This window comes from Peromyscus eremicus, chromosome 16_21 (assembly GCF_949786415.1).
Source record: "Peromyscus eremicus chromosome 16_21, PerEre_H2_v1, whole genome shotgun sequence".
Classification (NCBI taxonomy): Eukaryota; Metazoa; Chordata; class Mammalia; order Rodentia; family Cricetidae; genus Peromyscus; species Peromyscus eremicus.
In genome coordinates, this window is record NC_081432.1 from 36,789,103 (window position 1) to 36,804,254 (window position 15,152).

Consider the following 15,152-nt stretch of genomic DNA (forward strand, 5'->3'; position numbering starts at 1 on the left):
ATATATTCATTCTATAAGTTTGTTCTTCTAGAGAACCCTGCCTAATACAGCTACCTGGGGTCCACATGGTGGAAGGAGAGACTCCTCCAAGTTGTTCTATCAATGCACTTGTGCGCATGCGCGCACATGCTAAATTTCAATTCGAAAGTTCACTGATTTTGTTCTGTTCTCCCTTGAGTGTGCTCCTCTGGGTGTAATTGAACATTAATTTCAAGTTGGACTTGATGTGCACCTGTGCACTGTGTGTAGTATATTACATGTTAGAGAACAATGGCCCTAACTTTCTGTGAATCCTTTCTGAGCCAGGCTCGAGGCTGGGTGCCTGGCACAGAGACACTTCATCTGTGTCTGAGTCACTCAAGAGAGCTAGCTCATCAATGTGGTCAAGACACACAAGCCTCTTTGTGCGGGTGAAGAGGGGCTGGGATGTCATGTCATTTTCGCAGTCAGTGGTGACACATTTTCTCCTCTGATCCACGTTTGAGATTGCCTCCCCCCCCCACCAGTTCCCGGGGTGAAGCACTGCTGAACTTGCAAAACCGGAGTCGGCCTGCCTCTGGGTGAGCTTGAGGAACAGCCAGAATGGGAGCAGCAAAGCCAGGGTGGACAGAACAGAGGCTGTGATTGTGTCGCCTGACTTAGTAGTGGCTCTGCATTGTCTGGACGACACAGAGAGCACTTGTGCTCAGAAAAGAAACCGTCTAAAAAGGGGAAATGCCCTCCCTCCCCTGCCGCATGCGGCCCCTGCCACATGGAATTCTTCTCATCCCCACATCAGCAGTTTCTTTTTATATTTGATTTATCATCTCAGTAGATGTTCACTCATCTCCAGCAGATGTTACAGACTCGTTTGCTACTTTAAATTCCTCAGATAAAATAAACTATCTTTTTAAAGAGATGTTTTAGGACTTCTTTCCCGCACTTGTAAGTCCTCCAGAGGCATGATCACTCACAGGGAGTTTTCCCAGAAGCTTTCTCTCTTTCCCTCTTGCCTCTCTGTCAGCAGATCAACATGGGACATTTTTAAAATAAATATTTTTATGTGTATGGATATTTTGCCTACATGAATAGCAATGTACCACATGCATGCAGTGCCCTTGGAGACCAGAAGAGGGCGTCAGATCCCCTACAACTGTAGTTACAGGTAGTCACGTGCCGTCATATGGGTGCTGGGAACTGAACCCCATTTCTCTTCAAGAACAAAAAGTGCTCTTAACCACTGAGCCATTTCTCCAGCCCTAATGTGAGTAACTTTTGTTTGACATGTCTTCCCATCACTGGGCTCCTTTGTCCTTTGTTGAGCAGCAGCAGTGATGTGGAATTTTGCTTTCTGGGTTCCTCCTCCCTCCCTCCCTACTCTCTCCTCCCTTCTCCTCCTTTTTCCTCTCTCACTATGTTGCCAAGGATAACCTGAAACTCATTGAATCAAGTCTCCTGCCGCAGACAGTAGCAGGACAGCTATCATTGTACCCACAAGGCTGTGCATGCACTTGCCCTACAGAGCTTCCCCAAGGTGTGTGTGGCTCACACACCTTACACTGCCTGCTCGGAATGTGTAGTCCATAGAATTATGCTGCCTTTCCCCCCATTTTTTGAGCATTTTCATCACTGCCAAAAAAAGATACATGGATGCCTTTGCCACCACCACACCCAGCATCCCTCCTCTCTCCCAACTGGAGACAGTTACTAATCTGCTTTCTGTTCTGTGGTTGGCCTATTCTGGACATTTCATTCATGCAATCTGTAGACTTTTATAAATGAGCTCTTTCACAGGTTCATCCGTGTTGTAGCATTTGTCTGTGTTTCATTCCTTTTTTATTGCTGAACAATATTTCTTTATGTGGCCAATACCACATTCTGTTTATCCATTCAACCACTGATGGGCATTTGGGCCGTTTCTACTTTTAGCTGTTATGAATAATGCTGCCAAGGCCTTGTATGGTTCATTCATGGAGAACCCCCACCTCCCACCCCCCGCTGTGTACTTCAGGATTATGTGCATTCAACTGACACAAGATGGGAGTGTTTGTTAGATCCAGTTGCTCTGTAGTGTTGTTCAGATCCCATATTTTCCTTTAAAATGCTTAATTATGTAGCTGTGATAAGACACCACAACCAAGGGAACTTAATAGAAGAAAAAGTTGATTTGGGATTAAAGTTTCAGAGAGTTAAGAGTCAGTCATGGCCAGGCATGGCATTTAATCTCAGTACTCAGGAGGCAGAGGCAGGTGGATCTGTTCGAGGCCAGATTGGTCCATCTAGCAAGTTCCATGACAGCCAGAACTACATATAGAGAGACCCTGTCTCAAAAAAGAAAGAGAGAGAGAGAGAGAGAGAGAGAGAGAAGAAAGAAAGAGAGGAGTCTATGGTGTTTGGGAAACATGGTAGCAGTCCTAGTGACCAGAACAGGAAGCTGAGAGGTCACATCTGTTGAGGAAGCGAACTGTAAGTAGAAGGCTGTACACTCTCAGAGTCTGTTTCCAGGGCATATCTCCTCCAGCAAGGCTAGACCTCCTAAACAACAGCATCCGCTGGGGACCAAGTGTGCAAGTGCCTGAGCCATGAGGGATACTTCTCATGCAAATCCCTACTGTGTGTGTGTGTGTGTGTGTGCGTGTGCTTGTGAGTCTGTGCACATGTGAGTGCAGGGCCCTGCACAGAGTCCATAGGAGGGTGTTGGATCCCCTGTACTGGAGTTACAGGCAGTTGTGAGATACCCAGTATGAGTCATGCTGGAAACCAAACTTGGTGGGGTATCTGCCTCTCTGTCTGTGTCTCACTTGGTCATTTGATTTTTTTTTTTTTTTTTTTTTGAGACAAGGTCTTACTCTTGTCCCAGGCTGCCCTGGAACTCACTGTCTAGTCCTAGTCCCAGCTGACCTCAACCTCACCAAATTCCTGCATTAACCTCTGAATGCTGACATTATAGACATGACAGCTCTCTGGCCCTTTATTCTCTTTTGATGTTCTGTCTAGTTTATTTTCCTTTTTCTTTTTGTGGTTTTCTTTCTTTTGTGCTGCTGGGCATGGAATCCAGAGCCTCTCTCATGCTAAGCAGGTGCTCTACCATAGAACTACACCGCAGCTGTTAAGTGTATTATATGAAAGCCTGCAACTACCATTGCCTGTCTTTTCTTCCTTCATATATTCTAGGGCTCTGTTTTTACATACTTATAATTAATATTTATAGTTGTTATAGATCCCTTTTTTAATTTTAGCTGAAAAAAACTATGTATTCATCACATACAATCTGTCACTTTGAATGACTACATTATGTAATGGCTAAAAATAATAACTAACTTAAGCATTGTTTTACACACACTCCTAGATAGCTTCGGCTATCAATTTGACATCAACTAGAGTTATCTGGGGAGGGCGGGGGAGGTCCTCCATCAGATTGGCCTGTGGGCATGTCTGTAGGACAGGTGGTCTGAGGTAGATAAGAAAGCCAGCTGAGCAGAAGCTAGGGACCAAGCCAGCAAGCAGTATTCCTCTATGGTTTCTGCTTCTGCTCCTGCCCTGACTTCCTTTAATGATAGATTGGGACTTGGAGATGAAAGTTGAAACAAATCCTTTCCTCCTAAGTTACTTTTGGTCACTAGCAGCCTGTTTTGTTGTTGTTTTAACTTGACACAAGCTACAGTCACCTGGGAAGAGGGAACCTCAAGTGCCTCCATATGGGCTATAGCCTGTAGGTATTCTTTTACTGAGTGACTGATGGGGAGGCCCCGCCCTTTGTGGGTTGGGCCATCCCTGGGATGGTGCTCCTGGGTTCTATAAGAAAGCAGGCAGAGCAAGCCACAAGGAGAAAGCCAGTGAGCAGCATCCCTCCATAGCCTCTGTATCAGCTCCTGTGTCTGAGTTCCTCCCCTGACTTCCCTTGATGATGAACAGTGATGTGGAAACACAGCAAACTAAACCTTTCCCTCCCCAGGTTGTTTTCGGTCATGGTGTTTACCACAATAACAGAAAGGGAACTAGAACACATACTTATGTTTTCTGGTGAGAACATTTAAAATCTATTTTCAGCATTTTGTTTTGTTTTTTTGAGACAGGGTTTCTCTGTGTAGCCTTGCACCTTTCCTGGAACTCACTCTGTAGCCCAGGCTGGCCTCAAACTCACAGAGATCCGCCTGCCTCTGCCTTCCAAGTGCTGGGATTAAAGGTGTGTGCCACCACCACCCAGCCTATTTTCGGCAATTTTTAAGACTACTGTACATTGTTACTAACTATAGTCATTGTCATATAATACATTTTCTTTTTACATTTTTATATGTACTTAGTGTTTGTGTGTGAGCACCTCAGAGTCAGAGGACAGCTTGTGGGAGTTAGTTCTGTCCTGTCTTGGGATCGAACGCAGGTCATCAGACTTGGTAGTAAGCACCCTTACCTACAGATCTCTCCTAGTGGCTCCTATAGTAGATCTCTTGAAAGTATTCATTCTAACGGAGCTTTGTGTCCTTTTGACCAGCATCTCTAAGACAGTTTCTTGATGACAAGCCTTATACTGATTATGACTCTGTCTTTGTCTCTCATGGTAAATTTAGACTTCAGATGTATTCTGTCTGATTTCAGCAGTGTTCTCATTCAGCTTCTATTTGCATGGAATATCCTTTTCCTCCCTTAACTTTTCAACCTGCTTTTGTCTTTGGACCCAATGGGAGTCTGTTAAAGACATCATATAATTGGATTTCAGGGTTATTGTTTTTTTTTTAATTTATTTTGTGTACTAGGGATTGAATCTAGGACCTCATGCATGCTAGGCAAGTGCTCTACTGCTGACCACATTCTCAGCCTGGAAAATGATTTTTGAGTTGATTGTGCTAATCTCTACCTTTTGTTTTTTTGGGGGGGTTGTTGTTGTTGTTGTTTAAAACACACTCATTTTATAGTCCTGTCTGGTCTGGAATCCACTATGTAAACCAGTGTGGCCTTGAACTTGTGGTAGTCCTTCTGCCTCTGCCCCTGGCATGCTGGGATTACAGGCGTGCACTATCAGGCATGGCTGCCAGTCTCTGCCTTTTGACTGAAGAATTTAATCCAGGGCCCTCAAGATGGCTCAGTGGGTTAGAGGTATTTACTGCCAAGCCTGAAGCCCTGAGTTTGATTCCTGGGCCACAGATGGAGGTAGAAGGAGAGAACTCCTGCAGGCTGCCCTCTGCCCCCCACCCCTGTCCCGTGGCACCCACTCATCTACACATAGACACTCACACACAGTAAGTAAATGTAATTTTTAAAAGACTTTATTTACATTTAAATTAATTATTGGAAGCTGGGCCTGGTGGCACAAGCCTTTAATCCCAGCACTCAGGAGTCAGAGGCAGGTGGATCCCTGAGTTTGAGGCCAGCCTGGTCTACAGAGCAAGGACAATCAGAGATACACAGAGAAACTGTGTCTTGAAAAACCAATAAATAAATAAATAAATAAATAAATAAATAAATAAATAAATAAGTAAGTAAGTAAATTGTTGACAACAAAGGGTTTCTGCCATTTTTGCCCCTGATTTCTCTATATCTCTTCTTTGTTCTTTTATTACTATTTTTCTGCTTGCTTGATTTCTTTTATAGTATTCTATTTGGATTGCCTCATTTACACACATGCACACACACGCGCGCACACACACGCACACACACATTCAAGGGGCACTGGGAACTGAACCCAAGGCCTTCTACATGTTAGGTCAGTGTTCTACCACTAAGGCACAGTGACAGCTCTTTTTAACATTTTCTTCTGAGTTAAGAGTTTTGCTACCTTCCTGGATGGCCTTGAACTCAGGATTTTCTTATTTTTCTTACTTTATCTTCCCAAGTAGCTGGAATTGAGATCATATGCATGTACCTCCATGCTCAGCTCCTTTTCTGTACATTTTAGGTGGGTTTTTTCTCCATATGTAGGATTGAACCCAAGGCCTCATGCATGCCAGCAGCACTGTAGCACTGAGCTATATCCCACCCTTTGAAGATATTCTCCCAGGGGTTGGAGAGATGGCTCTGTGGTTAAGAGCACTGGATGCTGTTCTGGAGGACCAGAGTTTAGTTCCCAGCATTCACATGGCAGATCACACTCATCTACAACTCCGGTTCCAGGGGATCTGACACCCTCTTCTGACTTCCACAGGCACCAGGCACACATGTGATACACAGAAATAATGTAGGTAAAATACTTTGGTTTAAGACAGGGTTTTTCTGTGTAGCCCTGGTTGTCCTGGAACTTGCTCTATAGACAAGGCTGGCCTCAAACTCAGAGATTCACCTGCCTCTGCTTCTGGAATGCTGGGATTAAAGGCATGTACCACCACCTCCACAGCTAATTTTTTAAAAGATATTTTCAATATCTTTATATTCATATATATCTTTATATTCATATATATCTTTATATTCAATAGTAGTTATCATGGAAATTATAATTTACATCTCAACTGATAAAAGAGCTAATTTGGAAAAAACATTTAACTTTTTTGTTTGTTTTTTTTTTTGGTTTTTCGAGACAGGGTTTCTCTGTGTAGTTTTGCGCCTTTTCCTGGATCTCACTCTGTAGCCCAGGCAGGCCTCGAACTCACAGAGATCCACCTGCCTCTGCCTCTCGAGTTCTGCCTCCCGATTAAAGGCGTGTACCACCACCGCCCGGCTACATTTAACTTTAAAGGTATACAAAAACGTGGCCCCTTTACAACTCAAACCATCCCTTTTTCTGTTTTCATTGTCATGAATTAGATCTTCATACATTATATGATCATTAGCATAGCTATATAATTATTAGTTTGTGTAACTGTCTTTTAAATCATTTAGGAGAAAAGAAAAACGTATAAGCCAAAATATAAAACTTATTTGTCTATAAATGTCAGGTAGTTCACACAATCTCATTTGGATTAATGCGTTTTAGAGAATCATGTCCAGTTCCTTGGTTCCACTGCAAGACTGTGCTTCAGTGGTCTCTGTACATATTGACCTGGTGCCCCTTGAATAAAGTATGTCTTTGTCATGTTAAAAATATACTAATATAGTTTAAATTCTATTTAAAAATCTGGAGGTCTGGAGAGGGGGCTCAATGATTAAGAGCACTTGTTGCTCTTCCAGAGGACCCAGGTTCAATTCCCAGCACCCACATGGCGGCTCACAGTCTTTTATAATTTCAGTCCCAGGGAATTCAGTACCCTCTTCTGACCTCCAAGAGTACCAGGCGTACATGTGGTGCACACAGATACATATAGACAAAATACCCATACACATAAAATAATAAAATAAATCTTAGGGGCTGGAGAGATGGCTCAGTGGTTAAGAACTGCTCTTCCAGAGGTCCTGAATTCAATTCCCAGCACCCACATGGCAGCTCACAACTGTCTGTAACTCCTGTTCCAGGGCTTCTGATACTCTCATACAGACATACATGCAGGCAAAACACCAATGAACATGAAAAAATAAAAATCTAGAGGTTTTTTTTTTTTTTTTTTTTTTTTTTTTTTTTTTTTTTAACGAATCCGGAGCTGAGGACAAAGCTCATTTGGTAGACTTTTTGCATCGAATGTATTAGTTACTGATAACATTAGTTATTAATTAGTTATTAATACTGGTGTATTAGTTACTTTTCATGCTATGATAGCATGACCAAGGTAGCCCATAGAAGGAAGAGTTTGTTTGGGACTTCCACTTCCAGAAGGTTAGAGTCCATCATGGTGGAGTGGAGGTGGGACTTCCACTTCCAGAAGGTTAGAGTCCATCATGGTGGAGTGGAGGTGGCAGGTGGCAAGAGAAGCAGCTGAGAATTCACATATTGAAACACGAGCAAGAAATAGAACTAACTCAAGATGGTCAGAATCTTGAAACCTGAAAGCCTACCTCCAGTGACATATTTCCCCCAAAAGAGCCACTAGCTGGGGACCAAGTATTCAAATGTCTGAGACTTTGGGGGATATCTTATTCAAACCACCAACTTGGGTTCAATCCCTAGTATTGGGTAAACTACTCTATAAACAAAATATGGTAACACTTGACTGTAGCCCTAGGTCTTAAGAGATGGAGAGTGGAGGCTCAGAAGTTACCAGGCCATCCTTGGCTACATAGAGAGTTTGAGGCCAGCCTAGGCTAGAGGCCTTAAATTCAAAACATTCCAAAAGCAAACACACAGAAAGCCTGTATACCAATATAGCTCTAGACTACCCTCCTTTGTGTTGTTATTTTATATAAGTAATAAGTTCACATGCTGTGTCTGTCCGTCAGAAGAGGTTTAGGAGTGCTATACTATCCACCCTTCTTCTAAGTCAGACAGGAGAAAAAGGAGTTCCCGTGCACTGTCTTATCTTCATCTTTAATTGGTATGCCATGTTTTAAAATAGTCTTCATTTATTACTATTTCTTTTATGTCTGGCTTGCATGTGTGTCTCTGCATCACAGGCATGTAATCCCTGCAGAGGTCAGAAGAGGGTGTTGGATCCCCTGGAACTGGAATTACAGATGGTTGTGAGTCACCTTGTGGGTGCTGGGAATTGAACCTGGGTCCTCTGGAAGAATAGTCAGTATACTTAACCACTGAGCCATCTCTTCAGCCCCTGATACCCCATTTTTTGTTTGTTTTCAGTTTAGACCTGGCTCTCTCTTTTTTTATTTTCTTTTTAATTGAAAATTTTTTCATATATATTTTGATCCTGTTTTTCTCCTCTAATTCTTCCCAATTCCTCCTCACCTCCCAGTCTGTGGAGTTTGGTATATCCGCCAAGACAAGTTCACTAACAACTCGTTTTCCTTCTTCAGCTCTCTGACATCTTACCGTCTTTGCCTTTGTTGGAAGATGTTTTTGTCATAGAGTTCATTTCAGTTTTTATACTTTTCATCTCCAGATTTCTGCTTGGTGCCGTTTTTCTCCCTACCTCTCTGCTGACACTCAGCGTGGTAATGTACCGTTCTCTCGGTTTCCTTAGCTTTTTGTCATGCTCTGAATTCTTTGGGCGTACTTAAGAGCATTGATTACATTTGGTCTAAAGGTCCAGTGTCTGGCTTCCTCAGGAGTAGTTTCTGTCTGTTCCTCCCCCTTTCCTATGAGTAGATCAGAGTCTTGGAGTTTGTCTTGCCTTTGCATACTTTGTAATTTATGTTGGAAACTGGACATTTGATCAGATGCACACCTTTAATCCCAGTGCTTGGAAGGCAGAAGCAGGAGAATCTCTGTGAGATCAAGGCTCGCCTGATCTACATAGCAAGTTCTAGAATAGCCAAGTCTACATAGAGAGACCCTGTCTCAAAAAAACAAAAAGCAAAAACAAAAAAGCACAATTAGGCATTTTGCATGGTGTAGATAACACAGTACCTCTTGCAGTCAGCTTCTCCCCAACCCCCAGGATTGGTCGTGCCTACTGACTTTCCTAAACTATTTTCATAAAGACTGTTTTTATTGGTTCTGATCACTTGTGTCTGTTGCTCTAGTTCAGTGATTAATACATTATTTCAAAGCCGGGGTGTGCACCACCACACCCGGCTTTTTAAATGGGTGCTGCGGTCTGAACTCAGGCTCTCATGCTCACACAGCAGGCACTTTATCCATTGATCCATCTCCCCAGGCCCCTGTCAACGCCCCTTTTAATATCTGTAATGGGGCACGACATTAGGGAGTAGGAAACGTGACTAATTGACAGCACTGGTGTCTTCACGGTGCACTGCCACCTTGCACAAAGAGCTGTGGGTCAAGCACCCAGCTGAGCGCCCCCACCAGCACACATCTGAGCACTCCACAGCATCTTTAGTAAGCCCCAGTGCAGCCATAGCTGGCTGCTGCTGCAGTAGTCCCAGCTCCAGAATGCTAACTCAGCTGTGACTGTTTCCAAACAACTTCTGCTTGACTCGGTGCCATCAAAGCCTCTGTAAACTCTCAATGACCCTGTAGCCCTGCTCTCACCCAGGCCAGAGGAGGGCACTTCTCCAGGAGCCCAGCAGAGAGTCGGTGTGATTGGTTCAAGTGTAGTCCTTCATTTGCATGAGGGGCTGTTGACAGACATCCCTGCCAACTGGGGTGAGCAGGCTGTTGAGGAGACATTCTCCTGTGCTGGCTGCCAAATATTATAGTATTAAGCTCAGGTTTCTCTCAGTGGTCTTTTCAAATCACCTATTTTTTCTATTTGTTGTTCTTTTAGAGGTTGTTTTGTTTGGGTATGATTGTTTATCTAGTTTTGTGTGACAAGGTCTCAGAATAACTCAGGCTGGCTTTGTACTCACTGTATAACCAAGAATGACAGAGTTCAGATTCTCCTTGCTTCCACCTCCCAAGGGCTAGGATTCAAGAGTGCACCAGCATGGAGGGCAGAGGCGGCTAGAGAGACGGCTCAGTGGTTAAGAGTTCTTCCATAGTATTTGAGTTCGGTTCCCAGCACCCATGGCAGGGGGCTCACAACAGGTATATGACTGCAGCTACTAGGGATCCAGTGCCTCTGGCCTGCACGCACACGCACACACACATGCACACGCACATGCACACGCACATGCACACGCACAGCTTTGGGAGTTGCTTCTCTTCTTCCACATGGATTCCAGGCATCAGACTCTCTGGGCAAATGCCTTTCCTCACCGAGCTATGTCTGCCCTGCTTTGGTTATTGATTATCACAAGAGCTTGCTGAGCTGACACCATGAAGAGAGGGTGGGTGTGGCAATCGAGCAGCCGTGAAGACAGCAGCAGCCACAAGAGGGCAGCGGAAGAGCTCCAGAAGTGACAGAAACCATGAGGAAGGATGGGGACAGTAAGGACCATGAAGAGCTGGAGGCTAGCAGCTGTCAGCCCTGGTCACTGGAAATGTTCCAGGGAGCTGCCAAGCCGCATAGGCCAAGAGTCTGAGACACCCTGGGCCTGACAGCTGTATCACCGGCTGCTGTGGAGGACTGAGGATGCCAACACTGACCTCTGTAGGGCTGAGGGTTCCAGTACCAGGGGCCTGTTAAGATGCCACTGTTGGAGGTGCTGCTGCTGCTGCCACTCACTACTGCTGGAAGCTGAGGATTACAGTGACATCCAAGTGCTGGGGCTGCTGGTGGTCAAGGCTTTTAAGGCTTTTTTTTTTTTTTTTTTTTAAGATTAATTTACTTATTATGTACACAGTGTTGTGCCTGCATGTATGCCTGTGCGCCAGTAGAGGGCACCAGATCTCAATATAGATGGTTGTGAGCCACCATGTGGTTGCTGGAAATTGAACTCAATCTGAGTGTCTGGAACCTTAAATCTCTCCAACCTGGAAAAATAGGCCCCTATCTCTTAGGGTTTAGAGGTATACATTTCTAGGTCTGCCAGTCAGTCTCTGGGCCTTGGGCATTTGGGGATCTGGGACTACCAGCCCTGAAGAGTATCTTCATTTATTCCTATAATAAATGTTCCAGCTGACTAGTGACATTTTTTTTAAGATTTATTTATTTATTTTGTATACAGCATGTATGACCAGAAGAGGGCACCAGATCGAATTATAGGTGGTCGTGAGCCACCAAATGGTTCCTGGGAATTGAACTCAGGACCTCTGGAAGAGCAGTCAGTGCTCTTAATCTCTGAGCCATCTCTCCAGCCCTTTATTTTACTTTTCTGAGATAAGGTCTCACTGTATATCCCTGGCTGGCCTGGAACTCTGTATAGACCAAGCTAGCCTAATTCACACAGAGATCTACCTGCCTCTGTCCCCTTGAGTGCCGGGATTAAAGGCATGTGTCACCATGTCTGGTTGTTTTGGTTTTTTTTTTTTTTTTTTTTTTTTTTTGGTTTTTCGAGACAGGGTTTCTCTGTGTAGCTTTGCGCCTTTCCTGGGACTCACTTGGTAGCCCAGGCTGGCCTCGAACTCACAGAGATCCGCCTGGCTCTGCCTCCCGAGTGCTGGGATTAAAGGCGTGCGCCACCACCGCCCGGCTTTGTTTTGGTTTTTAAGATTATTTCATTTTATCTTAAGTTTTATTTATGTGTGTGCCTGATTATAAGTATGTGCACCACATGCACACAGATTCCTGTGGAGGCCAGAAGAGGGCATCAGATTTCTTTGAACTGGAGTTATAGACAGTTATGAGCCCCTGTTATGGGTGTTGGAAATGGAATTCAGGTCCTCTGCAAGAGCAATGAGTGTTCTTATGTTCTTAACCACTGAGCCATCTCTCTAGCCCCTTTGGTTTGGCCCGCCCCCTTTTTAAGAGATAGTCTTACTTTGTTGCCTAGAATGGCCAGGAACTCCTGAGGTCAGGTGATCCTTCTGCCTCAGCCTCCAGAATAGGGTAGCTACCTGTCGCCACCACTACATCTAGCTGCTGTCAGGTTTTTTTGTTTTGTTTTTTTGTGTTTTTTTTTTTTGTTTTGTTTTGTTTTGGTTTTTCGAGACAGGGTTTCTCTGTGTAGCTTTGCGCCTCTCCTGGAACTCACTTGGTAGCCCAGGCTGGCCTCAAACTCACAGAGATCCGCCTGGCTCTGCCTCCTGAGTGCTGGGATTAAAGGCGTGCGCCACCACCGCCCGGCTAGGTTTTTGGTTTTTTTTTTTTAATTAAACTTTGTAGTTCATGAAGTATTGGAGCTTAATTCATAAAAGCCTGTGATGGCCCTATTTTAGGGTTTTCCTGAATCACATTTTGTTGATGTCACTCCAGAGTGTAGACATTTGTGTGTGTGTGTAGCTATGTTTCATTGATAAGCCATTTAGCCAAGTGTAGTGGTGCATGCCTTAACCCAGCACTTAGGAGGCAGAGACAGTCAGATCTCTGTGAGTTCAAGGCCAGCCTGGTCTATCTAGTGGTCCAGGACAGCTAGAGCTACATAGTGAGACCCTGTCTTGAAAAACAATGAACAAAAGAAATAAGCCATTTTAAAATGTATTGTTATTTGTGTGTGTATACATGAACTTGTGTGTATGCATGCATACCATGATTCATGTACAGAGGTCAGACAAAGAGAACATTTTGTGGGGTTGGTTCTTCTCCTCCACCTTTACATGGGTCCCAGGAATTGAACTCAGGTCCCCACATTTACATGGCAAACACCTTTACCAGCTGAGCCACCCTGCTAGCCCCAAATAAGCCATTTTAAGTGTAAGTAGGAATCCATTTCTCACATGTCAATATTCATTATAATTATTTTTAGATTTTTTTGATTAGTTATAAAAAATTTAATGTTTTGAATAATATATCACAGTTATATTGATTTGAATTTTTTTCACTGCTGTGAGTTTGAATCCTAGTCGGTTTAGCGTAAATGTCGGTATAAACCGTCACTTTCTTTGATCACTGCAGTTCTAGGCTTTCACTGGCTGTTAGCCTTCCATCTTCACTGGGTTCTAGGCTTTCACTGGCTGTTAGCCTTCCATCTTCACTGGGTTCTAGGCTTTCACTGGCTGTTAGCCTTCCATCTTCACTGGGTTCTAGGCTTTCACTGGATGTTAGCCTTCCATCTCCACTGGGTTCTAGGCTTTCACTGGATGTTAGCCTTCCATCTCCACTGGGTTCTAGGCTTTCACTGGCTGTTAGCCTTCCATCTTCACTGGGTTCTAGGCTTTCACTGGCTGTTAGCCTTCCATCTTCACTGGGTTCTAGGCTTTCACTGGCTGTTAGCCTTCCATCTTCACTGTAGTTCAGCCAAGCCTGCTCACCAGAGCCTGGTCCTTCCTGGCCAGTCCCAGCATCCCTTTAAATTGCTCCTTCATTCAACAAAAATATACAGGCCCCTAACCATGTGCCAGGTCTGGGTAGGTTTCGGAGACATGGTAGAGACCTGATTACCCTGTCCCACCTCTTGTAACAAACAGGATGACACCAATTGGAATAGGAGCCCCTGAACTCAGACCAGATGATGTGGGACATCATCTCAGAATACAGCTTTTCTCCTGAGAGGTGCTGGACATACACACACACACACACACACACACACACACACACACAGAGAGAGAGAGAGAGAGAGAGAGAGAGAGAGAGAGAGAGAGAGAGAGAGAGTCAAAATCCTTCTGCTTGCCCATTGTGTTGCTGTGAAGAGTCAGGAGGCCCTTCATCTCAGCTGTCTGACCTCAGGCACAGTACCTACTCCTTGTGATAGGCCTGGACTGGAGAAGGAATTCCTTCTGGGTTACCAGGCCCCCTCCTTCTGGGAAACACAGTGTTTTAGAGTCTTTAGGTTTCTTCTGAAGGTCACCTCACCTGTCAAAGGAGTTCCATTAAGGACAGAGCATCCCACAGTTTTCAGATGGCCAGGCCCCCAGAAGACTTTGCTAGTCTTCCTTGTGGAGAGGTAGGCGTTACCTGCACAGGTAGAGACACGATGAGATCAGGGTCAAAGGCAGTCATGATGGAGGAGTTATTACCCTTGCAATCCACACATCGCAATCCCAAGTTGTCCCTCTCTTACCCGGTGTGACTTGATGTCTGGGACACTGATGGAGTTGACAGGGACCCCATAGTACTCTTTCCTGTCCACAGGAGTCCAAGTAGCCACTGCTCTGCCCATCCTTCTGCCTAACCTGAAGTGCAGCCTCTTAGACCTCTCTCCCTTCTCTGCTCAGGGCCACAACTCTGAAGCCCCACAGTGGCTCCACCTCCCAAATCACTGAAGAGGTCCAAAATGCAGATGCCTCGAGACTCGTTCCCCACTGACTGGAGCCCACCACCTGTAGAGTTCCTAAACAAGAAAAAGAAGATACTTCAGGCCTGCAGGAGACCACATGAGGACTTGGAGAAGGAGCCCCCAGATTCAGACCAGAAGGTGGGGCTGGCCTCACTAGAGGAACTCTTCTGGAACATGGCAGGTCCAAGCCAACAGGCCGTGACTCCAAAGGTAAGTAAGCCGGTGGCCACCTTCACTTCCCCTCATGGGCCACTCCTTTTAGTGACCCATCTTAGTTGCCCACAAGCCAGTGCCCACTCAGCCCCCTACCCAACTCTTGCTTGATTACATACCCCACCGCTCCCCAGCCCAAGGACTCTCCAGACAGACTCCTCTCCTCCCCATGGTTCTATCCCCAACCCTTGCTAATGAAAGCCGGGGTAGCACCATGTTCAATGCATTTCTGCTGGGGCCTCATGGCTTTCATGTCTAATGTTAAGGGTTGGTCTCGAAGCAAGGAGGGACCTCAGGGCCAGGATCAGGGCTTGATAGCACACAAAGACAGTAACTGAAGTGCAATAATAGAGATCCTAAGTGGAGACTTCAAGGATGTCCTTGTGGGA

General features: G+C 44.9%; 1 protein-coding gene across 2 annotated transcripts in view; it reads left to right on the forward strand.

Moving 5' to 3' along the window:
• The window catches only part of Fam178b (family with sequence similarity 178 member B), a 135,633-nt gene that overhangs the window by 11,339 nt on the left and 109,142 nt on the right, over positions 1-15,152 (forward strand). Inside the window, exon 2 of one of the 2 annotated variants that reach the window (XM_059282204.1) lies at positions 14,489-14,760. The exons of the other annotated variant lie outside the window; for it this stretch is intronic. Coding sequence (XP_059138187.1) covers positions 14,548-14,760 — 213 coding nt within the window. The 5' untranslated portion in view covers positions 14,489-14,547. The remainder of the gene's footprint in view (positions 1-14,488; positions 14,761-15,152) is intronic. 2 annotated transcript variants of the gene reach the window in all.